Source organism: Caretta caretta, chromosome 3 (genome assembly GCF_965140235.1).
Source record: "Caretta caretta isolate rCarCar2 chromosome 3, rCarCar1.hap1, whole genome shotgun sequence".
NCBI classification, from domain to species: Eukaryota; Metazoa; Chordata; order Testudines; family Cheloniidae; genus Caretta; species Caretta caretta.
Genome location: NC_134208.1, coordinates 92,561,512 through 92,588,775, shown reverse-complemented (window position 1 = coordinate 92,588,775; position 27,264 = coordinate 92,561,512). Strand labels below are relative to the sequence as shown.

Genomic DNA, 27,264 nt, shown 5'->3' with positions numbered 1-27,264 from the left:
AGAGTTTAAAAGGGAGATTGGCGGGAGGTAGGGAGGCTCTTGCATGAAATTCTGGGCCACGCTGCTATATGAAATGCCTGCCTGGGAATATAAGCAGAAACTCTCTGAGACTGAGGTCTTAGGCCAGGCAGCAGGACTTAATTTACCATTCTGATTGATACTGAGATCTGTGTATATTTTGAACAATAATCGCATCCCCGAGGAATAGGATTGAGAAACTGACATGATGGGAGCTTCACTGATGTACTGGCTGAGAAGTTGACCTTCTAGCTTACACAAGTGTGGAAACTAAGGCAGAGTGAAATGCAGAGATAGGATGACCCTGCTTCTGAACTGTCAGAATGCTCAGTAAACCAAATTAGCAAATTAACACTATTTTAAATGTTGATATGTTGTTGATAATATTTAATATTATTCTTTATGCTGAAAGCGTGCAAGACTCTTTTTGAAAGGTTTTGGATCCCTGCGCTCAACTGGCTCCTGTGACTCCACAGTCCTTTGCCCAGGAAATGTGTTAGAGGGATGAGGTCTAGAACATGCAGGACGTTTGATTATATATTGACAGGTCTGTGGTTCCTTGGCAGTTCCAACTTGCACAGGAGCATTGGCAAAGAATTGGTGAGCCATAGCTGTAATAACTGTTTGCTGGTTCTCAGCCTGTCCCTCTTTCCCATTTCCTGGGCTGCCCTTGGTTGCTGTGTAAGGCACAAACGTCATCCTTTGCTAGGCATTCTGCCAGGTTGAGGAAGAGTCATTGGCACTCATTTTCTCCCTGGGGACCTCACAGCCAGAGCTACTCTCTCCTTTCACCCCTATGATGCAGCTGGAGGCCAGTCGGGAGAAACTGAAGCTGAACAGCAATGATAATTGCTCTGAGCCCTTTCAGCTTTGAGCAGAGCTACTCTTGGGCATATAGGGAAGCAGTGCTCATTTGGGGAAATGGTGCCCCCTAATATCTCTTTTTAGTGACATGGCTGATTTACTTAACAGATTTCAGAGTAACAGCCGTGTTAGTCTGTATTCGCAAAAAGAAAAGGCGTACTTGTGGCACCTTAGAGACTAACCAATTTATTTGAGCATAAGCTTTCATGAGCTACAGCTCACTTCATCGGATGCCTAAAGTGGAAAATACAGTGAAGATGTTTTTATACACACAGACCATGGGAAAAAAAAGTGAGGATGTTTTTATACACACAGACCATGAAAAAATGGGTGTTTATCACTACAAAAGGTTTTCTCTCCCCACTCCCCCCCCACCCCCACTCTCCTGCTGGTAATAGCTTATCTAAAGTGATCACTCTCCTTACAATGTGTATGATTATCAAGGTGGGCCATTTCTAGCACAAATCCAGGGTTTAACAAGAACGTCTGAGGAGGGGGGGGGGGAATAAACATGGGGAAATAGGCTACTTTTTATAAAGACTCAACCACTCCCAGTCTCTATTATTATCATACACATTGTAAGGAGAGTGATCACTTTAGATAAGCTATTACCAGCAGGAGAGTGGGGTGGGGGGAGAGAGAACCTTTTTGTAGTGATAAACACCCATTTTTTCATGGTCTGTGTGTATAAAAACATCTTCACTGTATTTTCCACTTTATGCATCCGATGAAGTGAGCTGTAGCTCACGAAAGCTTATGCTCAAATAAATTGGTTAGTCTCTAAGGTGCCACAAGTACTCCTTTTCTTTTAACTTAACAGAGGGGACCTTGAGGGCCATGGTTTATACTCTCAGAAGCCCCAAGTGGCCTAGCCTTGGGCTACATGTTGGATGACACTGATCTAAATAGACGACAAGCAGATGAAGGATGGACAAGCCAATGTAATCAAAGAAAACCTTGGTGGTGATAAAAATGCCTTCTAGGTCTGTGTGTTTTTTTAATTACATCATTAAAGAATGACTGGGGGGAAATACTTTTTTCAAGACCATGAATATCAGAAAAGACCGTGGGAGCCATGGGGACTGGGTCAGCAAAGAAGTTGCAGCATGTTGCATGGAAGCGGTGCAGAGAGAAGAGGTGACAAAGAGGGGGAGTTAGGTATGTTGCTTTGGCAAACCAAAGTTAGGAAGTAGGTTGTACAGATCCTGGAAGGAGAGGCCAAAGTTGATGCAGGGCTAATGTAAGAAAAAATGCTATATATGATATAATTGAGACTCATACTTTCTTGCCTAAGATATATCTGCTCACCTTGATAGACCACAGGTATAGGGTTAGGTCCCTTCCAAAATAGCAGGAATACATCCATGTTACTCTGGTGGTATAAAACTGAATCACTATAGAAATACATGAGAATTTGTACTGTACTTCCTAAATCTCTGCTACACAATTCACAAAAGAATCTCTGCTCACTCTACAGTGATTGTCTTCAGATCTGCTTCCTATGTTGGTATTAGAGCAGTGGATATCAAACTCTGGGTTGGGACCCCAGAGTGGGTCGCGACCCCATTTTAATGGGACACCCGGGCTGGTTTAGACTTGCTGAGGTCTGGAGCCAGAGTTCGAGGGCTTCAACCCTAGGAGATGGAGCTGAGGTTACAGAAGGGGTCAACAACCTTTGGCACCCAGCCTGTCATGGAAATCCACCGGCGGGCCGGGACCATTTGTTTACCTGCAGCGTCCGCAGTTTCAGCCGATCGCAGCTCCCACTGGCCACGGTTCGCTGTTCCAGGCCAGTGGGGGTTGCAGGAAGCAGCGGCCAGCACGTCCCTCGGCCCACACCACTTCCCACAGCCCCCATTGCTTCTGTTTGCAACAAACCTTTGTCATTTGTTAGAGGAGGAATGCCCTTGGTCTGAGCTGGCCCTGCCTTCTTGCCCACCACTGACTCCCCCGGCACCTGTACCTAGTGGTCCTTCCTTCCCTTTGGGACAACAGCCTTTAACTGTTTTCAGGTAATGAACTGTCTGTGTTCTGGGGCTGAAGCTTCAGGGGTTCTAACAGGTTTTTTAAGCTGCAAAATCAACAGCTAGGACATGCCTGTGCAACCATAATATACCTGTTATTCTCTCCCTTCCGTGTATTCATTATGATACAGTCTTCAGTTACAGATCAGATATATTTTCTGAGAGGACTCAGCCTCATTTAGTTCAAAGGGTGCAGACACAAGGGAGCAGAACTAAAGTCACACTGACAACTGTAAATATCGCATTTCTTTTTTGCATTTCTGACAGGTTAATGGTTAACGTTGAATAAAGATTGACAGATTGTGGAGATAACTGATAAAATAATCCCATTTGCTGTTTATGCTAGATTGTATGGCTCCATTTTTATAGAGTTTGTGCTTTCACTCTTCTGCATGGTTTTTATTTTAGTTGAAAAAGACCTTTACTGAAATTGTACTTAACTTTAAAACATATTCGTCCTACTATTTATTATATGGCGCTTGATGTACACACATAAAATACTGAAGATATTGCAGTTTATTTTCTTGAATAAGAAAAGACAGTAAAATTGCTTTTTGTTAGGATTTTGCTGTAAAGGTTCCTCATTCAAAATATCTTTCCATTACCTTGCAGCAGATATTTTTGCCTGCTATCATATTTTTCAATATGGTATCTTGTTTTGCCCTTATGGTCTGACAGACTGTGAGATAAACAGAGGTCTTCACCATGTGTACTTGCTTATTTTGCTTTCATATCCTCTTTACTTTGCACAGTTGGCTGCACTCTAAAATATCTGGCAACAGCAGGGCAATATACTAGTAATAGACTAGCATGTAAAGACCCTAAAAGCTTGTGGGTTTTATTTATGGTAAAGTTAACAGAAGCTTGCACTTCACAATCAAATGTGGGAGGTTTCTGTCAGCCAGTGTTCCATTTCACTCTTCCGTGGCCTCTCTCAGCCTGTACATTGCACTTCCCTCTGAGCACGATCACTGCAGCGTGAACTTGCCAGGGACCTGCCAGGTGCCTTCCTGTAGCACAGCAAAGGGATTGTGAGCAGCTAGTGTAACAGTGTCTTCAGAAATATACCTTTTTGTATCAGCTCCTTATGCTCAGATGTAGCTGAGAAGAAGTTTGTGGAGGCTTTGTTTTGTTTTTTCAATTGTAAGAGTGTTTGTGAGGGGAGTACTTGTGGCACCTCAGAGACTAACCAGTTTATTTGAGCATAAGCTTTCGTGAGCTACAGCTCACTTCATCGGATAAGTATGTATATTTATTTATTTATATTTATTTGAATATAAGCTCACGAAAGCTTATACTCAAATAAATTGGTTAGTCTCTAAGGTACCACAAGTACTCCTTTTCTTTTTGTGAATACAGACTAACACGGCTGCTACTCTGAAACCTGTGAGGGAGCGTACTTTCCTTTCATTAAAGAGACTGTAAAGGAACAGAACAATTTACTTCTACCACGTGCTGCTTGTTTGTTTCACCTTTGAACAATGAAAACAGGCTTATCAGTGTTGCAGAATATGTATTTATTAAACAGATGTGATGTCTTCCTGAGTCTGCATACAGGTCCCAGAGTATTTGCTGCTGTTTGGCAAAGCACTAAACGGCCTGAGTGAGATAAGACAAGTCTTTCCGGTGTGGCTAATGCATTAAAACAGGGGTCGACAACCTTTCAGAAGTGGTGTGCCAAGACTTCATTTATTCACTGTAATTTAAGGTTTTGTGTGCCAGTAATATGTGTTAACATTTTTAGAAGGTGTCTCTCTAAGTCTATATTCTATAACTAAACTATTGTTATATGTAAAGTAAATACATTTTTTTAAATGTTTAAGAAGCTTCATTTAAAATTAAATTAAAATTCAGATCTTATCAGTTTAGTGTGATCCTTGCCCTTGCTTTTTCTTGCTGAGGTTTCCAGTGTCTGGCACATTTTTGGATACTTTAAGCTGCACACAGGCTTCTGAGTCATCAGTTGTTAACCGGCTCAAAGAGGGACAGAGGATAGATTTCATGTGTGAAAATACCTATTCACACAGGTACATGGATCCACATACCTGTAAGCATTGCAAATGCAATTTTCTTCAAACAGTTAAATTTCACTGGCAGGGATGTCCAGCAGGTCAGAGTAGAGGCCCCATGATCTCTCTCAGTAGCTTCAAGTGCACTCCACAGATCTCCAAACTTTGATGCCACAATTCTGAGCTTTTTAACTGAATGAGCTGCACTTTGGAATCTTCAGCGCCCATCCACTGAAATACAGACAAATCCAAGTTGCTTTCGTTGAACTTTTCAGGTTTAATTAGAAAAGAAAACATTGGGACAAATCACTGGAAATCTTGAAATCTGTCAGAAACTTCTGATTCCAGTTCTTGCATATACATTCCAATCTCATCGACACTGACAGTGTAACGTGTAACGTGTCGATAGCTTTTTTATGTAGCGGAAAGTAGAAGTTTGAATATCCAAGAAAAAACTGCTAGTTTTACAACAAATGTCTTCCAAGCTTCATAAAGATCCAGAACTGTTTGCCCTGCACCCTGGAGACAGAGGTTGAGCTCATTTAGGTGAGGGGTGATGTCAGTTAGAAACATGAGCTTACACAGCCATTTGTAATCATCCAGTTTGGGATAGTTTTGTCCTTTTCCCGACAAAAAGGCCTTGATTGCATCAAAACAGTTTACAAAGCACACCAAAACCTTGCCAAGATTTAGCCACGACTTAGCCACCAAATGTTGCTGTGAACTGGAATGTCGTTATAAGCACTGATCATCTCTTTTAGCAGTGCTTGAAACTGTCTGTGAGTCAAAGCAGATGGAGCAACAAGGAAATTCATAATTCTGTATTCATCACATTATTAAGCTCTGAGTTAGAAATTATAGCTCCCAGGTTATCCTCATGGATGATACAGTGAAATTTGACTGTCAGGCGGCCAATCTGATCTTCAAGTAACTTTACAAATCCCTTCTGTTTTCCAACCATGGCAGGAGCACCATCTATTGTCACACAAAATATTTTTCTGATGTCAACTCCTCATTCTTCAAAATGGTTTAGAAAACTTTCCACTATATCTTCCCCCTTTGTTTTGCGATGCAGGGGTTTTAGGCAACAGAGTTCCTCTTGGATTTCATCGGAAGCACAATATCTTGCAACAACTGCCAAACGTGGAATGTCAATTATATCCAGGCTCTCATCAACTGCAACGCCAACTGTCTTTTAATGCAGTCATCTGCTTTTCATTAATGTTTTCTGCCATTCCGTTTATGCTTCTCTCAACTGTTCTGAGACCGGCAGTTTTTATTCTAGATATGATCATATCTTTATCTGGCAAATGATTGAAAAAAACCTCCGAACTGCTGAGAAAAACTTTTTATATATTCCCCATCTGTAAACAGCTTTCCATTTTTTGCAATGCACTGTGCAGTCTTGTAACTTCCTTCTGTAGCTTGATTTTTTTACTTACACTTAAGCATTTAAAAACACTGCTTTGCTTCTCATATCCTGCTACTGCCTTTTTGATCGATTGTCTTGTCTGCTTCGTCAAGAGGTTTTCTCGTGCTTACTTTCAAAATGTCATCGAACACTTGATGTGCGACAAATAACACTTTCACAACAGAGAGCACAAACAGCACGGTCCTTTTGAATAAATCCAAATGTGTCTGTCCAAGAAGGCTGAAATGAACGGACATCTAACTTTGCTTTCCTAGGAGCTGACATTTTGTCAAATGTACCCCTCAACTCAGTGGGGAAAAAAAATGGTGACAGAGGGCACGCACAAGGTCAGACGCAGTACACTGTTCCACGTGGTCTGATATAAGCAGCAAACCAGGACTTAAAAATATCCCAGTGGCCTGGAACAATTTTTAAGGTGGGGGGAGCTGAGCTGTGCCCCCTCCTGCCTCTGTCTGCACCCCTCACTGGCCTAGGCTGGGGCCAGTGGGCCACAGCTTGGGGCAGCTGCAGAGCACCAGGCCGAGGCCAGGATCAGAGCCAGAGGCCAGCGGCTGGTGTCCTAGGCCAGCAGTGGGCTGGCAGGGGGCCAGCGGCCGGGACCCCCGGCTGGCAGGGGGCCAGCGGCCGGGACCCCCGGCTGGCAGGGGGCCAGCGGCCGGGACCCCCGGCTGGCAGGGGGCCAGCGGCCGGGACCCCCGGCTGGCAGGGGGCCAGCGGCCGGGACCCCCGGCTGGCAGGGGGCCAGCGGCCGGGACCCCCGGCTGGCAGGGGGCCAGCGGCCGGGACCCCCGGCTGGCAGGGGGCCAGCGGCCGGGACCCCCGGCTGGCAGGGGGCCAGCGGCCGGGACCCCCGGCTGGCAGCAAACTGAGGGCTTGGGGTTCCATCCATCCAGGCAGGCAGCGGGCTGAGCAGGGCTGGCGGCCGGGACCCTGGTCGGCAAGGGGCCGGTGGCCGGAACCCCAGGCCAGCAGCAGAGTGCCACTGAAAATCAGCTTGCATGCCGCCTTTGGCATGCGTGCCATAGGTTGCTGACCCCTGCATTAAAATATACTTTTCAGGAGACAAGTTCAGCAACCAGAGTATGAGTATTTTTACCAAAGTTTTTGTTTAGAATGAAATCTTTAAACTAGTTTTATCTTTAGCCAATCAACAAGGCACATGCTGGTACATTCCACACTAGACTGCTGAGGATAATGAAAAGAATGATATGACAAAATTAAGTTGGGAGAAATACCAAATCATATGTGCCGATGAGGATAACTTAGTCTCTGCTCCACATAGAGTTTTACAAAGGGGACATGAAGGATCAATTTCTCCTGACCCAAAATGCGATTATTTTATTTCTAAGGAAAGAAATGAGCAAAAATCCAGTTACCTCTCCTCAGGGATTCTGATAGGATGGTACAATAAATTAAAAAAACTTTTCAGGCATCCTTTTGAGTGATCAGTTGGAGGTATAAAAGAGGAAGGAAGACAAGGACACATGATCTGGGGACCAAAAATAAGAGCCATCCTCTTGGGGTTTGCAAAAATGAGGAGGGGAGGGGTGAGCCCTAACCAAAAAGCCCAATTCAATGGATGAGGAAGGAAAAGTCTGAATAAGATAAGCTGGTTAATGGTTTGTCCTAGAATTCTTTGGCCCCATTTACAAGTTTCTTTCATGATATGTATCTTAATTTTCAGCTGGGTCTGATAGAGAAAATAGCTTTTCATTTTGCCTTATATGCATCCTTTGAACAAATTATACATTAGTAGGATAAACATAATGGAAGGGAAATAGATAGGACTTTTTACACCTTAAATATTGCAATACAATAAATCTAATTTTACCCTGATTCCTAAGACTGACACATCAGTACCCTGCTGCTTATAGAATGTCTTCTTTCCTTAGAAGGAGAGTTAGAGATGGAGGCTTCCTTCAGGGGAAGATATAAAACCTCTTCTGCTGCTTTACAAATCTCTATATCATCCACATACTTTGCCAAGGTGAAACTTTCTTGGCATAATGATCTTAAGGATAAATATCCTATTAAAGATGCAGCTCTCAAAGCTACACTCCATGAAATGTCTGGCTCCTTCATTTGTTTCATATGTTTCAGTGGATTTGAATCAAGAATTCAGTAAGGGTATGTCTACACTACGAAATTAGGTCGAATTTATAGAATTTGTTTTTTTAGAAATCGGTTTTATATATTTGTGTGTGTATCCCCACAGAAAATGCTCTAAGTGCATTAAGTGCATTAACTCGGCGGAGTGCTTCCACAGTACCGAGACTAGAGTCGACTTCCGGAGTGTTGCACTGTGGGTAGCTATCCCACAGTTCCCGCAGTCTCCGCTGTCCATTGGAATTCTGGGTTGAGATCCCAATGCCTGATGGGGGTAAAACATTGTCGCGGGTGGTTTTGGGTACATATCGTCAGGTCCCCGTTCCCTCCCTCCCTCTGTGAAAGCAAGGGCAGACAATCGTTTCACGCCTTTTTTCCTGAGTTACCTGTGCAGACGCCATACCACGGCAAGCATGGAGCCCGCTCAGCTCACTGTCACCGTATGTCTCCTGGGTGCTGGCAGACGTGGTACTGCATTGCTACACAGCAGCAGAACCCCTTGCCTTGTGGCAGCAGACGGTGCAATAGGACTGGTAGCCGTCATCGTCATGTCCGAGGTGCTCCTGGTTGCCTGTGTGAGGTCGATCAGGAGCGCCTGGGCAGACATGGGCGCAGGAACTAAAGTTGGAGTGACTTGATCAAGTCATTCTCTTTAGTCCTGCAGTCAGTCCTATTGAACCATCTTATGGTGAGCAGGCAGGCGATACGGATTGCTAGCAGTCCTACTGTACCATATTCTGCCAGGCAGGCAAGAGATGAGGATGGCTAGCAGTCCTACTGCACCGTCCTCTGCCGAGCAGCCATGAGATGTGGATGGCTTGCAGTCCTTCTGCACCATCTGCTGCCAACCAAAGATGTAAAAGATAGATGGAGTGGATCAAAACAAGAAATAGACCAGATTTGTTTTGTACTCATTTGCTTCCCCCCTTCCCCCGTCTAGGGGACTCATTCCTCTAGGTCACACTGCAGTCACTCACAGAGAAGGTGCAGCGAGGTAAATCTAGCCATGTATCAATCAGAGACCAGACCAACCTGCTTGCTCCAATAAGAACAATTACTTAGGTGCACCATTTCTTATTGGATCCTTCCGTGAAGTCCTGCCTGAAATACTCATTGATGTAAAGCCACCCCCTTTGTTGATTTTAATTCCCTGTAAGCCAACCCTGTAAGCCATGTCGTCAGTCACCCCTCTCTCCGTCAGAGCAACGGCAGACAATCGTTCCGTGCCTTTTTTCTGTGCGGACGCCATACCAAGGCAAGCATGGAGGCCGCTCAGCTCACTTTGGCAATTAGGAGCACATTAAACACCACACGCATTATCCAGCAGTATATGCAGCACCGGAACCTGGCAGAGCGATACCGGGCGAGTAGGCGACGTCAGCGCGGTCGCGTGAGTGATCAGGACGTAGACCCAGATTTCTCTGAAAGCATGGGCCCTGGCAGTGCATGCGTCATGGTGCTAATGGGGCAGGTTCATGCTGTGGAACGCCGATTCTGGGCTCGGGAAACAAGCACAGACTGGTGGGACCGCATAGTGTTGCAGGTCTGGGACGATTCCCAGTGGCTGTGAAACTTTCGCATGCGTAAGGGCACTTTCATAGAACTTTGTGACTTGCTTTCCCCTGCCCTGAAGCGCATGAATACCAAGATGAGAGCAGCCCTCACAATTGAGAAGCGGGTGGCGATAGCCCTGTGGAAGCTCGCAACACCAGACAGCTACCAGTCAGTTGGCAATCAATTTGGAGTGGGTAAATCTACTGTGGGGGCTGCTGTGATGCAAGTAGCACACGCAATCAAAGACCTCAGAGAAACCAATATTCCCACTGTTATTACTGCTTGCTGTGTGCTCCACAATATCTGTGAGTAAGGGGGAGATGTTTATGGCGGGGTGGGAGGTTGAGGCAAATCGCCTGGCTGCTGGTTATGCGCAGCCAGACACCAGGGCGGTTAGAAGAGCACAGGAGGGCGCAGTACACATCAGAGAAGCTTTGAAAACCAGTTTCATGACTGGCCAGGCTACGGTGTGAAAGTTCTCTTTGTTTCTCCTTGATGAAACCCCACACCCCTTGGTTCACTCTACTTCCCTGTAAGCTAACCACCCTTCCCTCCTCCCTTCGATCACCGCTTGCAGAGGCAATAAAGTCATTGTTGCTTCACATTCATGCATTCTTTATTCATTCATCACACAAATAGGGGGATGACTACCAAGGTAGCCCAGGAGGGGTGGTGGAGGAGGGAAGGAAATTGCCACACAGCACTTTAAGCACAGCACTTTAAAAGTTTACAACTTTAAAATTTATTGAATGACAGCCTTCTTTTTTTTTGGGCAATCCTCTGTGGCGGAGTGGCTGGTTGGCCGGTGGCCCCCCCCCACCGCATTCTTGGGCCTCTGGGTGTGGAGACTATGGAACTTGGGGAGGAGGGCGGTTGGTTACACAGGGGCTGTAGTGGCAGTCTGTGCTCCAGCTGCCTTTGCTGCAGCTCAACCATACACTGGAGCATACTGGTTTGGTCCTCCAGCAGCCTCAGCATTGAATCCTGCCTCCTCTCATCACGCTGCCGCCACATTAGAGCTTCAGCCCTCTCTTCAGCCCGCCACTTACTCTCTTCAGCCCTCCACCTCTCCTCCCGGTCATTTTGTGCTTTTCTGCACTCTGACATTATTTGCCTCCACACATTCATCTGTGCTCTGTCAGTGTGGGAGGACAGCATGAGCTCGGAGAACATTTCATCGCGAGTGCGTTTTTTTTCTAATCTTCACTAGCCTCTGGGAAGGAGAAGATCCTGTGATCATTGAAACACATGCAGCTGGTGGAGGAAAAAAAAAGGGACAGCGGTATTTAAAAAGACACATTTCATAAAACAGTGGCTACACTCTTTCAGAGTAAACCTTGCTGTTAACATTGCATACATAGCACACGTGCTTTCGTTACAAGGTCGCATTTTGCCTCCCCCCACCGCATGGCTACCCCCTCAACCTTCCCCCCTCCCCGTGGCTAACAGCGGGGAACATTTCTGTTCAGCCACAGGCAAACAGCCCAGCAGGAACGGGCTCCTCTGAGTGTCCCCTGAAGAAAAGCACCCTATTTCAACCAGGTGACCATGAATGATATCTCACTCTCCTGAGGATAACACAGAGAGAGAAAGAACGGATGTTGTTTGAACACCAGCAAACGTACACTGCAATGCTTTGTTGTACAATGATTCCTGAGTACGTGTTACTGGCCTGGAGTGGTGACTTGTCCTACCATGAAGGACGCAATAAGGCTGCCCTCCCCAGAAACCTTTTGCAAAAGCTTTGGGAGTACATCCAGGAGAGCCGCGAATGCCAGGGCAAAGTAATCATTTCACACGCTTGCTTTTAAACCATGTACAGTATTTTAAAAGGTACACTCACCGGAGGTCCCTTCTCCGCCTGCTGGGTCCAGGAGGCAGCCTTGGGTGGGTTCAGGGGGTACTGCTCCAGGTCCAGGGTGAGAAACAGTTCCTGGCTGTCGGGAAAACCGGTTTCTCCTCTTGCTTGCTGTGAGCTATCTACAACCTCATCATCATCTTCTTCGTCCCCAAAACCTGCTTCCGTGTTGCCTCCATCTCCATTGAAGGAGTCAAACAACACGGCTCGGGTAGTGGTGGCTGAACCCCGTAAAATGGCATGCAGCTCATCATAGAAGCGGCATGTTTGGGGCTCTGACCCGGAGTGGCCGTTCGCCTCTCTGGTTTTCTGGTAGGCTTGCCTCAACTCCTTCAGTTTCACGCGACACTGCTTCGGGTCCCTGTTATGGCCTCTGTCCTTCATGCTCTGGGAGATTTTGACAAAGGTTTTGGCATTTCGAAAACTGGAACGGATTTCTGATAGCACGGATTCCTCTCGCCATACAGCGATCAGATCCCGTACCTCCCGTTCAGTCCATGCTGGAGCTCTTTTGCGATTCTGGGACTCCATCATGGTCACCTCTGCTGATGAGCTCTGCATGGTCACCTGCAGCTTGCCACACTGGCCAAACAGGAAATGAGATTCAAAAGTTCACGGTTCTTTTCCTGTCTATCTGGCCAGTGCATCTGAGTTGAGAGCGCTGTCCAGAGCGGTCACAATGGAGCACTCTGGCATAGCTCCCGGAGGCCAATACCGTCAAATTGTGTCCACAGTACCCCAAATTCGACCCGGCAAGGCCGATTTAAGCGCTAATCCACTTGTCAGGGGTGGAGTAAGGAAATCGATTTTAAGAGCCCTTTAAGTCGAAATAAAGGGCTTCATTGTGTGGACGGGTGCAGGTTTACATCGATTTAACGCTGCTAAATTCGACCTAAAGTCCTATTGTAGACCAGGGCTAAGAGTTGAGATTTCAAACAAAGCTGCAAAGAGAGGTATGTGGATGAAGTTTTGTAAATCTGATAACTTTCAAACCATTGTTAGCTTCAAAAAAGTCTGTCTCCTATTTCCTTCTCAACCTCTCTCCAAGTGTATAGATTTTTGATATATAAACCAACACCTCCTCCCTTTTTTCCCCTGCTTGTCCTCCCTGAGCAAGCTGTCCCCTTCTATACCAATATTCCAGCCATGTATCCCACCCAAGTAACTTGCAGCCAGGCATTCATCTCCAGGATGTATCTGTCTCTGCCTGGGCCCCTACACTTGACCAGAAGGATTGAAGAGAACACCACCTGCGCCCCCAGCTCCTTCACCCTTACTCCCAGAGCCCTGTAGTCACCTGATTTGCTCAGAGTCATACCTCACAGTATCAGTAGTGCCCACATGGATGAGTAGCATGACATAGTAGTCAGAGGGCTGGATGATCCTTGACAATTCCTGTATAATGTCTTGGATATGGGCTCCTGGCAGGCAGCACACCCCCTGGGAGGAGAGAACACTTATGAACAGCAGTCTCAAACCAATTTTGGAGCTAGAAATAGTGTCCAGACTTCCGTTTTGTGGTTCTCTTAAAGACTACTGGAGTACTAGCAGGCCTCTGTTGGGTTTGTGGTATCGCTGAGACATTGCAAATGTAGCTGATGGACCAAGTTGTGTGTCAGAATATTTTTCAGTATTGGCAGCAAACTTCTTGAAAGGTTTCAGAGTAACAGCCGTGTTAGTCTGTATTCGCAAAAAGAAAAGGAGTACTTGTGGCACCTTAGAGACTAACCAATTTATTTGAGCATGAGCTTTCGTGAGCTAGCTCACGAAAGCTCATGCTCAAATAAATTGGTTAGTCTCTAAGGTGCCACAAGTACTCCTTTTCTTTTTGCAAACTTCTTGAAGACACTTGATGACCAGGACAAGTAGGTGAATGATTGGCAGACAGATGGGATGGTCTTAAATAGCAGGCTGCAAATTTTTTAATTATATTTCAGGGAGGGCTGCTACGCTTCCTGACCCCTGCTCTCTGATACCAGGCATTAATTGGTTCCCATGATGGTTACACAGCTGTGATCAGAAAGCAAACTGTTTTTCTGGGTAGACAAGGAAGGGTCTACCCATTGACTAAGCTCTGAAATCTTTCTGCCCTCCTCCCACAACTTCCCCATGTAAGGTGGAGGTGAAGTACCGAGGCCACGAGGTTGGGTGGGGGCAGGATCTCAGGTCTGAGACTTCAGGTTCCACCTTCCGCCCCACTGGGCATGAAGTCCAGCTGTGCAATCCTGGGTCTCATTTACCTCTGTGAGATGGCACTTTTAGACTTTACCCTCACTAGCCACGGGGAACACCAGTGTTTAGCATGAACTCATCTCACACTCACTAAGCCCTGGTACCCATCTCCTGCCTGACCCAGTTCCTGGTCAAGGGACCAAATGTCTGCCACAGCTTATGACAGATGTACTCTGTCATCTCTAAGAAGCTCAGGACCATTGTTATGGAGATCCCTGGGTTATCACTGCCCTCCCTCTGAGCTTCCAAAATCCTGGCCATGATTCACATTTTTTAGTGCTTGCCCCTCTTCAGGCTTACTCAATGCCCCAACAAACTCATCTTGCAAACATCTGACTAAACCAATGGCGTGTGAAGGCATGACTGCATAATCCACTCTACATCTCTGTATGTCCTAATTCTTAAACATAAGAATGGGCAAAGGGAGGATACTGGAAAAAGTAGTCCTATCGAGAAGATTGTCAGGAGGTTCTTGGAATAGAAAGATGGTGAGCCCCACCAAGTTCCTTGACTTTCGGCTGACTTTGGCTTTTCTTCAACATAACATTATAATTTTGGAACAGCCTCCAAAATAATCTCTGAAACCCATTCTATACCATGAAGCATTCCATACCATGAAGCATTCCATCTTTTATGCTCATATGTCACTGATTTTAGATCTGTATTGTTTATGCAGTCTTTTGAACCCATAATATATCTTTTAGAAACCACATATCTTGTTTGTTTAGCACAGCCTATTTATTCTACAGCCAATTCTTTATATGCTAATCACACTGCAAAAATATGATTCTTGCTAATTGGGAAACTCACTAACTTCATAGTAGTTTTTAACTAGGGTGACCCTATGTCCCATTTTTTATAGGGACAGTCCCCTTTTTTGGGACTTTTTGTTATATAGGCACCTATTACCCCCCACCCCCGTCCCATTTTTTCAGTTTCTATCTGGTCACCCTATTTTTAACCACTCGAGCAATTGACAGCTACCCTTGTACTATTGCACTCCTTGGCCCTTGCTCCAAAATTCAGATCTTTCATCATGTATAATACAAACTCACTTAAGGTGTCCTTGTGCTATCTGAATGTATGACAGAATCATTAGTACTAATGTGCTAACCTCTCTGGCATTTTTAATTGAAGTGTCTGCTGAGTTCAGTTCTGCAAAATAAAGGCAACATTTGAACAGAATATTTTGAGAGCAATCAGGCACTAGGTTAAGTAACTTTTAAACTATGAGTATTCAGATATCCTACATCTCTCATTGAAAGGACATTATCAAATTATGTAGGTTGTCAAACGTTTTAGAAGAGCAGACGTGACGAATCCATTGGAAATTTTTCCCTGTTAAAGCAACTTTGTTCCATGAAAGCTTTTACATAATATTGATATGTAAAAATACATTGGGCCAAGAGCATCTGGGGAAGGACTAACATTAGAAATGTGAAAGATTATATGCTTTTTTTATTCCGTTTTTATAATTAATACATCTAATCAATGTAATTTTTCTTTTAAACAATCTATTAGATTGAGGGAACAAACCTTGGTCAAGATGCAAGTCTAACAAAAACATATTTGCTCTGGGAGCACATTCTGTGCACAGGTACTGAGTCACTTGTAGGAGAAGAGTACCAAGATGTGGGGTGTGTTAGATATAACTGTGTGGGGATCAGAGCTAGTCAGCACTAAAGTCATACAGCATCTTTAAAGTTAGGAAGAAGAACTAATAGTGTTATGCTTCGAATTATTTGTTTCCCTCTTCTGCATGCTGCTGATTGGTATTAATGGAGTTTAACACCCACAAAGTAAGGTGGAGGATGGTGAACTTGAGATATTTCTTCTGCTATAATTGAAATTGTGAATACATTATATACAGCATGCATTAGCATGCCATTGTGGCCTTATGAAACTAACACTGGATTTTTTCACATATAAAACTGACGTTCAAGCTCTAACTATATGTATTTATATCCCTAGAATGCAGAAATTTCAGTTTTTGAAGTGAACATCCGTTTTGTTGGTGGACTGCTTTCAGCATATTATCTTTCCGGAGAAGAGGTAAGATTATCTATCTGCATTGTCAATCTAAAATTCCAATCATCTTCCCCCCCCCCCAAGTTATTGTTTTGTATAAGTCTAATGAATGGGAAAAAAGTCTCAGTTGTAAAACTGTAATCAATGTATACGCTAGGTGTAATGTATACGCTAGGTGTTACATTCAAGCACAGAGTAGTGAAGTTTGCTGATGCTACTGGAGGTGGGTTTGGATCATATGCTTCTCACAGGCCAGTTTGGAGTGTATTGTCACAGACTCACACAATTTACAACTGACAGGACTAATTATTCATCCAAGTGTTAGCAAAAGTGCAGTTGGAAGATATGACTGGAGAAACTGTTGATATGATTGAAGGGGGAACGGAATGAATAACTAGCATACAGATGCCAAAGGAGACTCCTAAAAATACCACTGCTCAGGGGTCTTAGATTAGTTGGTATGAAATTCGGGTCTTAGGTGAGTTGGTATTTGGTATTCTGGCCAGCTGCAGAAAGAGAATGAAGATTGCTGTGTGGTTTTTAACTTTTGTCCTGATCCTCAGTTGTATAGATGTGGAGAAAGTAGAGCTGGAATTTGTCCTCTAATCTCAAACAGCCAATGGTGTCAATCTTTACTTGTTTCCCATAGCTAGTCTGGAGGCCTCAGGGACCACAAAAGCAGTAGCCCCTCCTACCAGTAGGTTCCAGTGAAGAGCATGCTGGCAACTATTGCAGAAGTCTTGATAGCTGCTCCTAGATATTTCTTCTTGACTTCCTTCGCAATGTTATGCCTGTTTTTTCTTGAGCAAACACAAGCGAGCACGCCTCATGATTCTCTTCACAGTGGCAGTTACACAGAAGGCGTTGGGTTTATAGTTAAAATTCTAAAGGTTCTATGTTTAAACTCCCCTGTTCAAGTTCTCTGAAGCAGTTTATACTCTCACATAGATATATTGCTCCACATTCAACGTTATTGTGATAGTAAATCCCAGAGGCTGAAACTAACCACCCTTTTGTTTTTAGTAAATATACATTTTAACTGAGATGTTTCATCTGACACTTGAAGGAAATCAGCCATCATTCTACAATAACTTACTGACCCAGAAATGAGTCCATCTAGAGTAATTTTAGAAACAAAAATATCGGGTTTTTTCAATTAAATAGTTATACTCCACCAATAATTTCTCTTCCAGCAAAGCTGCTGCTGCTCACAAACTAGTGAGCTTTTTGCAGTATAACCTGTTGTTAACATTTAATTAAGCAGTAGTAACAGACGTGGAGAACATTTCTTGGCAGTTAATGACCAGCTAGAAGAGTTAAGCGCTCTGAACTCAATTGGTCATTAACTGCCAAGAAATATTCGATGTGTCAGTTATTAGGTCTATTCTAAACCATCAAAATATAAACATATAAGGAGAAAATTAATGATCTTGTGTGATTATACATACACACACACACTACTTATCATGGATACAGTATTCTGTTCTAGTACTTACATTCCTCTAGAAATTACTTACCAGTATACTAACTGGTAAGAAAAGAGGCCTGTGTGTTCAACATGCCTTTAAGTCTATAGCTGTGAATAAGTTATTTTATGTAAGATCTTTGTAGGACAAAATAGTTTTATTGGCTGAAGAAAGGAGGGTAGGTCATTATGGTGCTACATGTGAGCCTTTGGGTGAAAATCTTACAAGTCCAAAAATTGACGCATAGCTACTTCTTTTTAGTTGATACCTGACCAACATCTCTTGGGCCATTCAGTCCAATTTCAAGTGGAATAGGAATTTGTGCATTCTTTCAAACTTTTTTTCCATCTACTACAAATCAAATCTAGTGACAGTGCATCCTCCACAGGGAGGAAGGAGAGCAGCTGGATTTGACATCCTCCACCTTCAAAGATCTCTGCTGTGTTTGATAAGTACATACCACCTCACAGATGTCTCGATTATTTCAAGATATCAGTGCTTGTTATAGTACCTCTCAAATACTGGGCAGAGTGTTCAGCACCTTTTTTATTCTGGTTCCTTCACTCCTCACCCCCCCCCCCCCTGAAAGCCTTGTGTATATTGTTACCGTACCACCACCTAATGGATAATATAGTATCATCTTATCCTTTTATTATTTTTGTCAGACAATTCTGAATTGACAAGTGTGAGATCATGAATTCCCTAAGCAGTTGTCTAGTTTAAAGAAAACAGTTTGTTGGCACACCCCCCAAAAAAACTTTTGGCTTATTTTCCATTCTCATTTAGAAATATTTTGATTTTGCATTAATAGATAATTTTCCACTTCAAATTCAGCTACTTGAGTTCTCTGAACTGCTATCTAGAATTATGTCATGGGGTAGCTGCATATCTCTAAGATGTAGACTGGAAAGAGCTTATGTTCATCTGAAAGTCTTTGGGATGTTGGTCCTTTTTTCCTGTATTAGAAATGAACATTTTTGGACTCCATGGGGTCTCATTATTCATTTCAGAAAATCGGCCGGATATGGTTGTCCCTGCAGTTGTCAGGTAGCTACTTTCTGGGTCCCATGCTGTGGCTGCTTGAGCATAATCTATACATGGCCACTGGTGAAGCTTTAGTCTGTAGTTGAAACACCTTTTTAAATCAGACATTTCAAAGTGTAGGAATTTTTTTCCTCTTGACAAAAAAATAAAATGGCTAAAATTAATAGGAAACAATTGTTTCAGTGGTAATTCTCTTGCCCAGTTAGGTGGACTCTTTTCCAGAAGCAAATAAGTTGGTTAATTAAGCAACTGGCAAACAACAATTTATAATGTTTGAATACAGGCACTCCTCACTTTTTCTCAAGGCTAAGTATTACAACTTATTTTAAAGTACAGTGGTCATTTGCCTGTCTTGTTACTAGGTTTAACTTGTGAACTGCTTTGAAGATGTTTGGTTTTTTAGAACACACTTACATCTATTTTCTTTGAAATATATGCCCACTGATTGTTTTTCATGGCTTTAGTTATGCCCGCCCCAGCTTATGGCAAGGGAACTGCTACATATGCAGTCCCAAATTGCTCTACCAGCGTCGTCAGACCAAATTTGTAACATCCTTGATATTCAAGTTAGACTTAAACCCCTCCCCTGCTTGTATCCAGCTAGCAGTTGTCGTAGTGCTTTAAGTTCAGTATCTTGACCTATTTCTGGTAGGCCTCTTTAAAAAGATTCTTACCTTTCAGAAGCAGTGAACTACAAATTATCTAGTTTTCTAATGAAGGTAAACTCTGGAAATGATCAAAAAGCTGAACATGGCAAGCTTTAATATAATATAATATATGACATATTCTGTCTAAAAACATTTTGGAGAAAATCTTCATCTTTAAATGAGAAATTTATGGCAATTGATTACTCGAGAAGGAAAATTTTAAACATATCCTTTATTGAATATTTCTGTTTTGTGTTTTTAGTATCTTCAGCCACAGTTCAGAATAATCCTTGTAATACCTCTGACCCTTACTCATATGAGTAAGCCTTTGTAAGTATTCACACAAGAGGTTCTGATTAAAGTTTGGAAGATCAGATCCTCAGCTCTTCCACATCATAATCAGATTGCCTGTGAAAAGCGTAATGTTGATGTGCTTTGTTTTCAGTAGTGTGACTAAAGGCAGCTTTGGTTATGTAAAAAGAAGTGATTGAAACAATAATTGTTGGTACTTCGGAATTAAATGCCCATGGTTAATGATCTAAAATAGTAACATATTGCACGTCCCATAATTATTTGTAAATTTAAGTTTAATCATAATTAACTAGGAATATTGAAACACATTGAATAGATTCTAAAACATCTTGCTTGCGCTAAAATTCATTCAAATAAAATCGTGAATATAGCTCATTTTAAAAATGTGATAGACATTGAATACTTTGGTCTGATAGCCAAGTCTTTACATGGCATATTTGACACATCTTGTTGCTGTAATTACATTAAAACCTACTGAAAAAAAAAAATTGCCTTTCTGGATTTAATCAGGCTACCATGAATGATATACAAGTATTAAAAGAATTAGATTTGAAACCAGGAGTTTGTTTGCATTTGGATTTAAATGTTAGTCTTAAAATAGAGAGAACACACAAGAAAGGTCAAACTTGACTAAGATGAGCTAAACTTTTCATCGGTGTTAAGAGCACTTCAGGTATTTATAGACAACATAATCTGAAAAGAAGTCTTAGATTTTAAGATCTTTTCTTTTCTTGTGTATCTGGATTACTACAGAATATTGTGTGTGTAACTGAAGACTGCTTTCTTGCTATTTATCAGATGTGCTATGGAGAAAGAGAGTTCATTTATGAGGGAGGAATTGGGGATAAAGTTGACTTAGGGGTGGGAGAGAGGAATCATCATTTGTCTGGAAGTAATACAAATCTTTGGGAGTTTTGTTTTGCTTTCCTTCAGGGTGCCACTAATGCTGATTTTTCCTCTTTAGCTTGACCACTCTTACACTTCATTTGCAGTTAGACAATGGATTTATTATTTTATCTTCAATTGTGCTTATGGCATGGTCAGTACAGCTTATAAAAGTGGGCCAAGTTTCTCGCAAATTTTTGCTTAATTGCTAGAGGAATTAAAATGTCTAAATCTGTTAAAACCGTATGACTGACTGACTGATTCCAGTTCTCAGCTACCACTATGCTCTCTCCATTATTGTCCTGGGAAGACCGCTACTAGGGGCGGGATGGGGACAGTGTCAGAGCTGCCATGTGATGGCCACCATATGCTGCACCCATAAAAGAGATTTTACTGGAGGGGAAGCTTCCTGAGCATGCTTCACCATACCTTCTCCCTGTCCCCACTCTCTATTTTCTGCTAATGGGAACAACACAAACTCCTGTCTAGTCATATGAACAAAACTAGTTTTTAACAACTTTTTGGAGTCAAGCTCTTGATCTGCTAACAATAATCAGCGACTGAGTGGCTAACTGGAATCCCCACAAGAGCTGTTCTTCTACTGCTCTGCAGCACTGCAATCCCAGGTAAGCGTGGAAGAACTGTGGTGCTACTGTCAATAAACACGATAGCTTCCCTCTCAAGCTCTTGTCATTGATAGGTATACATGGATATTAGACAAATGAGAGCTGTACAGAGGGGTACAGGCAGTTCTTTGACTTACTTTTTCATTTGATCATTGGCTGCTGCTTCTGAGTGATGTTGAATTTTCTTCTAGCTATGGGCACTCCTTTCCTATTCCTCCACACCCGACAGGCCAATAAGCAGACACCTCTTGTTAGATTGGTGGGAGCCCTCATAGATGGTCACACAGTATAGGGCACTTGGACATCCCACAAAATCAGCATACACACACATCCCCTGGAATTCAGAGCAGTCTGAGAAGCATGCAGGGCATTCTTACCGTTAATCCAGTCTCAGCACATTCTCATAATGTCAGACAACATGACAACTGATCCGCATAAACAAACAGGAAGTAGTGAGATCCATTCCACTGTGCATATAAGTGGCCAATTTATAGAACTGGAATATCAAGAACCACAACACCCTGTCTACAGCGTACCTTGCAGGAACCCAGAATTCACTGGCAGACAGCCTCAGCAGGTGCTTTAGCTCCCACTTGTAGATGGTGGCATACAGCTAACTGGTGAATAGCTTCTTCACTCAGTGGGGAATCCCATCCTGCCTCCCAGACAAACAGGAAATGTAGCACATACTGTTCCATAGAGTTAAAAGCCAGAGGGACCACCTGATCATCTGGTCTGACCTCCTGTATATCAGAGGTCACCAACAGCACCTAGTGTCCACACGTTAAACAACTGAAATTAGACCTGAGTATTACAGCTCACAGAAGACTAAACTATTACATGCCACAGGCAGAAAATAGGAAGGACTGAGGTGCACCAATGCCCAAGGCCCCCACAATGCCAGGGAAATGAATAAGTGAGAGAGACCTGGATAATTCTGGCAAGTGATCTGCATCCATGCTCTCGGAAAGCTCAGGGCCAGTTCTTCAGAGGCGATCATCTCCTACTCCCTTGGATAGATGGTTTGATCCTGCTGCTTCCTTAAGTAATGTGGAAGATTTGACAGGACAGAGCATGAGTTGTCGTCATGCCCAAATGGCCTAGAGAGTTCAGGTTCCAAGGTCTTCTCCATATGTCAGCCCAGCTGCCTGCCCATCAACATTCTTCCCTTCCCAGACCTCGATTCAATAGAACAGCAGGGTCAGATATCCCAATCCAAAAGCTCTTTGCCTCACCTTGTTATTTGGATGGGCATTGGATCTAGAACATTCCTGTTCTGCAACTGTGCAAGCCATTTTTACTAATAGCAGAAAGGAGTTCACCAGGAAATGTTACCTCTCTGGGCCCAACACAATCATATGTCTCCAGAGACAACAGATATTCCTTGGTATATTGGGTTACCACCTTACCCTCAAGATGACAGTTCTTTCCCTTAGCTCAATACAGGTTCTCCTGGCAGCAATCAACATAGAATCATAGAATATCAGGGTTGGAAGGGACCTCAGGAGATCTAGTCCAACCCCCTGCTCAAAGCAGGACCACTCCCCAACTAAATCATCCAAATTTAATTTTGTATTTATTTCCTTTTGCCCCAGATCCCTAAATGGCTCCCTCAAGGATTGAACTCACAACCCTGGGTTTAGCAGGCCACTGAGCTATCCCTCCCCCCGGGCATGTCTACCTCCAGTGCATAGCTACCCTGTAATTACTCACCCACTAACCTCCAGGTTCTCAGAGAGCTTAATTAGAACTTTCCCACTGGTAATAAAACTGACCCCTCAATGGAACCTTAATTAACCCTTTCAGCACTTACCAAGCCATCTTTCCACCCCCTGTTAGCCTTCATAGACAAGTGAAGCACTTACATTCCTCATTGCATCAGCCAGACAGATAGGTAAACTGGGGGCACCAATGACAGGCCCTCCGTATGCAATATTTCATTAAGACTTACTACTACTACTGCTGCTACTACTATATCCGAAATTTACCCCTACAGTAGTTTTGGAATTTCCCATAAACCCCCAGATTATCAGCTCCCCTGTATTCTTCCCAAAGCCCCAAGCCTCCAGTGAAGAGAGAGAACTTTATTCCTTGAACAAAAAATAAGCTTTGGAATGTTACCTACAGAGAACAAAGCAGGTCAGAAAGTCACTCGGGCTGTTTGTTGCCATAGTGGAACAAGCTTGAGGACTAGTTATTTCCTCCGAGGGTCTCCCAATTGGATTTCTGGCTGTATTCTACTTTATCAGCTTGTACATCTTCCTCCCCCACACAGGATCAGGGCTCATTCTTATGGGAACACAAGCAGCCTCAGTAGGAGGGCTGGCTCCAGGCACCAGCAAACCAAGCAGGTGCCTGCAGCGGCAAGTGTAAAGGGGCAGCAGGATGTCGGGCCTTGGGGCGGCAATTCACCCTTGGCGGTGGCGGGAATTTGGCAGCTGCTCCATCACTCCACCTCCCTGTTCGGCTGCAAGTATTTTTTGTTTGTTTTGGTTGCCGCTTGGGGCAGCAAAAACACTGGAGCCAGCCCTGCTCAGTAGTATCACTTCAAGAGGGTACTTTTGCTTGTTGTTTGCAAGACAGTAACATGGAGTTCCATTCACACATTCACAAGACGCCACACCTTGGTCCAAGCCTCCTCCTCTGATACATTCTTTGGGACAATGGTTCTACAAGCAGCTAGGCCACGTTGCACCCTCCTCACCAAGTAGTGCTTATCAGTCACACACAGTGGGATAGGACCAGCCCTCGAAGAAGAAGGGGAAGTTGCTTACCCTTCATAATTGGAGTTTTTTGAGATGCATGCAGAGGATGGAAGTTCTGTTTTGTGAATAATGTTGAAATTTTGAAAATGGGTTTCATTCCAAAAGGAAATTCTCTATGAAGGGAAATTCTGAGGGGGAAAAAATCACTTTGGGTTGATCAAATGTTCTTTGTTTTGATTTTGAGTATATTTTAGAACTTATATTTTAACATTGTAAAAATTTTAAAATGAAAAGTTTCAAAATGGAAAATCAGAATGTTTGCTCTGAAAATGTATATAAGACATGTAAACATGGTTGAAACTGTTTGGGGTTGTTTTTTTTCCTTCTAAAACTAAGTTCCAGTAAAGTCAACTTGATTTTGTGAAGTGTTTTGATTCTGATAGAACTGCATAGTCTGGCAGACTATAGCGCAGTTGAAATTTCTCTGACTACCTGTGTTTAGTATTCACATAGCTATAAGTTAACATCCTAGGAAGATGATTGGGGACAGTTTTATATTTTAGTGGTATTGCCTGTCAGCAAAATGAACCAAACACAAAGGTTTATTTTTTTCCAGTGCCGCTAAACCCCAATTATCTGAAATTCAGATGATCAAAAATGTGAAAATAGACAAAATTCTGATTTTAAGGGATATGTCTCCTGAGCCATTCAGACAATCAGAATGTAAACGTAGTGATGTTAGTCACAAAATATACTATTTGTGTATGAAATGTAGATATGAGATGAAAGAACTAGTCATTTAAATGCAAATTTGCTATTTTTATTGTAAAAGCCATTCAATAAATTATTTCGAATTATACAACTAAAAATGCAGTTGTATTTCAGTTTACTTATATGTTGAATATTTAATTTGATCAGTACTGTAAATGGCTAAAATATGAGAAGTCTACAGAAAACAAAAACAAAAAGATATGCTACCCTGTTGTGTGCATGCATGTGTATATATTCTAAAATAAAAGCAATAGTATTCTAGTGTTTGATCTTTTTTTAATGACTTAAAGAACAAGAGTAGTCTGTCTTACTAGAAAAAGAGGGCTAAGTGTTCCTCTGCTCTGACTATGGCAAGCTTTCCAGAGGACAGCTCAGCTGTGAAGGAAGTTGCCCTTTTGTTTCCTCCACTCACAAGCAAACGTCAAGGACCCAAATTATGAGGGTAACAGCTACTGTTAAAGAAACTTAATGAGTAAGCACTTGCTGTTCCTGACAGTCATAAGGATAAACTGCAGTCTGCCAAGCCCAAGTATTTTTCAAAAGCTTTCTTGTCAGGTTTCACTATAAATCCAATGAGAGCAAAAATTATTCTGTGATTAGGTTCAGTGCTTTAGTTATGACAATGTTTTCCAGAGTCATTGCCCTCCTAAGATCACCACTTTGACAGGTTAGTTCTAGGTCATAGATCTAAAGGAAAACTTGAAGCCACAAGAATGTAAATCCTGTTTGGCAACTGCCTGGAGCAGAGCTTCTGGTCTGTCTCAAGCCTGAATAAATATACCTTCAGTATTTTTCTTTAACAGGCTCCATCTGTTTCTTTCTCTCATGGGATGGGGCAGATTGAGATTAATTAAAATGGCACAACCAATTTAAATCAGTAGGGGGTACTTCAATAAGTCAATTAATGCAATGTGCAGTAGTAAATGAAACTTCACCTTACATTTACACTGTCACCATTTACCCCACTCCTAAATGTGCACTTCTCTGAATTTAAGTTCTAAACTCATGTGGGTGCACTTGAAGACCTTGAAGCTGAGGACAGTCCTCTCTTGGTCCAGTAAACCAGCCCAGCTAAAGCAACAAGGAGCAGAGCAATTCTAACTTGAGATCATTCCAAGCTGCACATCTCCTCTGACGAGGGAGTTGTTTAAAGGACGGGTCAGTATTGCTGGATTCTGGTTAGAGGATAAGACCACTTGATCTCTTATCAGACTTAAGCAACCCCCTAGTCTTTTTGCTATCTCTCTTCCCTTGCCAGCACTTTCCCAAACAATAAAGGTGGTGGTTACTCACAATGCCTTTATTTGTTTACACAAACTGCAGAAGACTTCACAATTCCTATATTAAATAAAGGGTGCAGGCACTTAGCATTAGTCAAACTTGTTTTGACAAAGCCAATAGGTGTGGTGTCTTAGATGTTAGGTTCTAACAATCAAATGGATTGTAGCCAGTGATAGCCCATTTCTTTGAAAGAATCCTCAGTAGTAATTAAGAAACCAGCCATTCAGGAGAGGGTGACTGTCCTTTCCTACCCTGCAAGAGAAAACACATGTTCATTTTGTGCCTTGTAACAGATGTTCCATATGAAGGTGATGGCCAAAGTTTTCCAAGATGTGCTGAATATACTACCCTTTAAAATGTTGCTCTCCCCTGGGGGGAAAATTGACACTCTAAAAATGGCATCATGGGGTTCCATGTATGCCTCTGTCATTTCTATATCTGATTACAAAGAGATTTTTTTCTAACTCTCAGTCCTGCCATCTCTGGTTTCACTTCTCACATGTACAATAAAGGATTTACAGGCTGAATTTGGTCCTTAATGATATCTGTCAACCATTGCTTTTAATGGAGTTGCCTGGACATCACTGGAATTCATGAAGCATTTCTGCTGAGCACAAGAATGTGTAGTTAGTCTCTACAATGTTGAACAGGAGTGAAAAGCATAAAAACTTACTGTCACTTGCCTAAGTAGCTATGACTTGAAGATGCACACAGCACAGATCTGTTAGCAAGAAATTACTAATTTTTACAGTCACTATTCAGATTTGAACCACCCTTGAAACTGAATCAACAGATACATGGTGCACGAAGTCACAATCCTGGGTTCCAAATCTGTCTCCATTTCTACTGTTGTATACAAAGAGTGGGGCACTTGTGAGTAAGTTTTAGCCTCTCTAGCTCGTTAAAATTTTGAATTCTTGCAGTATTATGAGGAACACAATGTAAATAAATAGTTCTGCAATCTGCTGTAATTTTTTTTTACCACAAAACCTAATAATTGTATAGCTCCACTACTGGGTCTGATCTCTGTAAGTGTAAATAAAAATGGCCCATATTCAGTGGAACTGCTATGGAGGAAAACATCTAGAAACTGCTTCAATATCAGTTCTTCCAAACTAAATGAACGATATGTGGTCTCTCTCGAGGATAAGTGGTGGAGGGAGGCAGGGGGAATGATCTTTATTAAAATTGCTACCTGTCAATGATAGAAGCTGAACAAGTTTAGTATAATTACAGTTGTGCTATATTATCCTTTTCTGGAAGTCATCTTACTAATATGGGAGTTCACGGTAAGAGCTGGTAATTCCTAATCCAATTCCAGTTTTAGTTTAACAATTAGAAGAACTTTGCCCTTTAAACATGAAATATTCAGTATAACCTCGGAATTACGAACACCTCAGGA

At 42.7% G+C, this 27,264-nt stretch overlaps 1 protein-coding gene across 1 annotated transcript in view; it reads left to right on the top strand.

The window, feature by feature from the left end:
- MAN1A1 (mannosidase alpha class 1A member 1) overlaps nt 1–27,264 on the top strand; it is a 209,217-nt gene that overhangs the window by 92,433 nt on the left and 89,520 nt on the right. Inside the window, exon 4 of the mRNA XM_048844674.2 lies at nt 16,069–16,149. Within this exon, the coding sequence (XP_048700631.1) occupies nt 16,069–16,149 (81 nt within the window). The remainder of the gene's footprint in view (nt 1–16,068; nt 16,150–27,264) is intronic.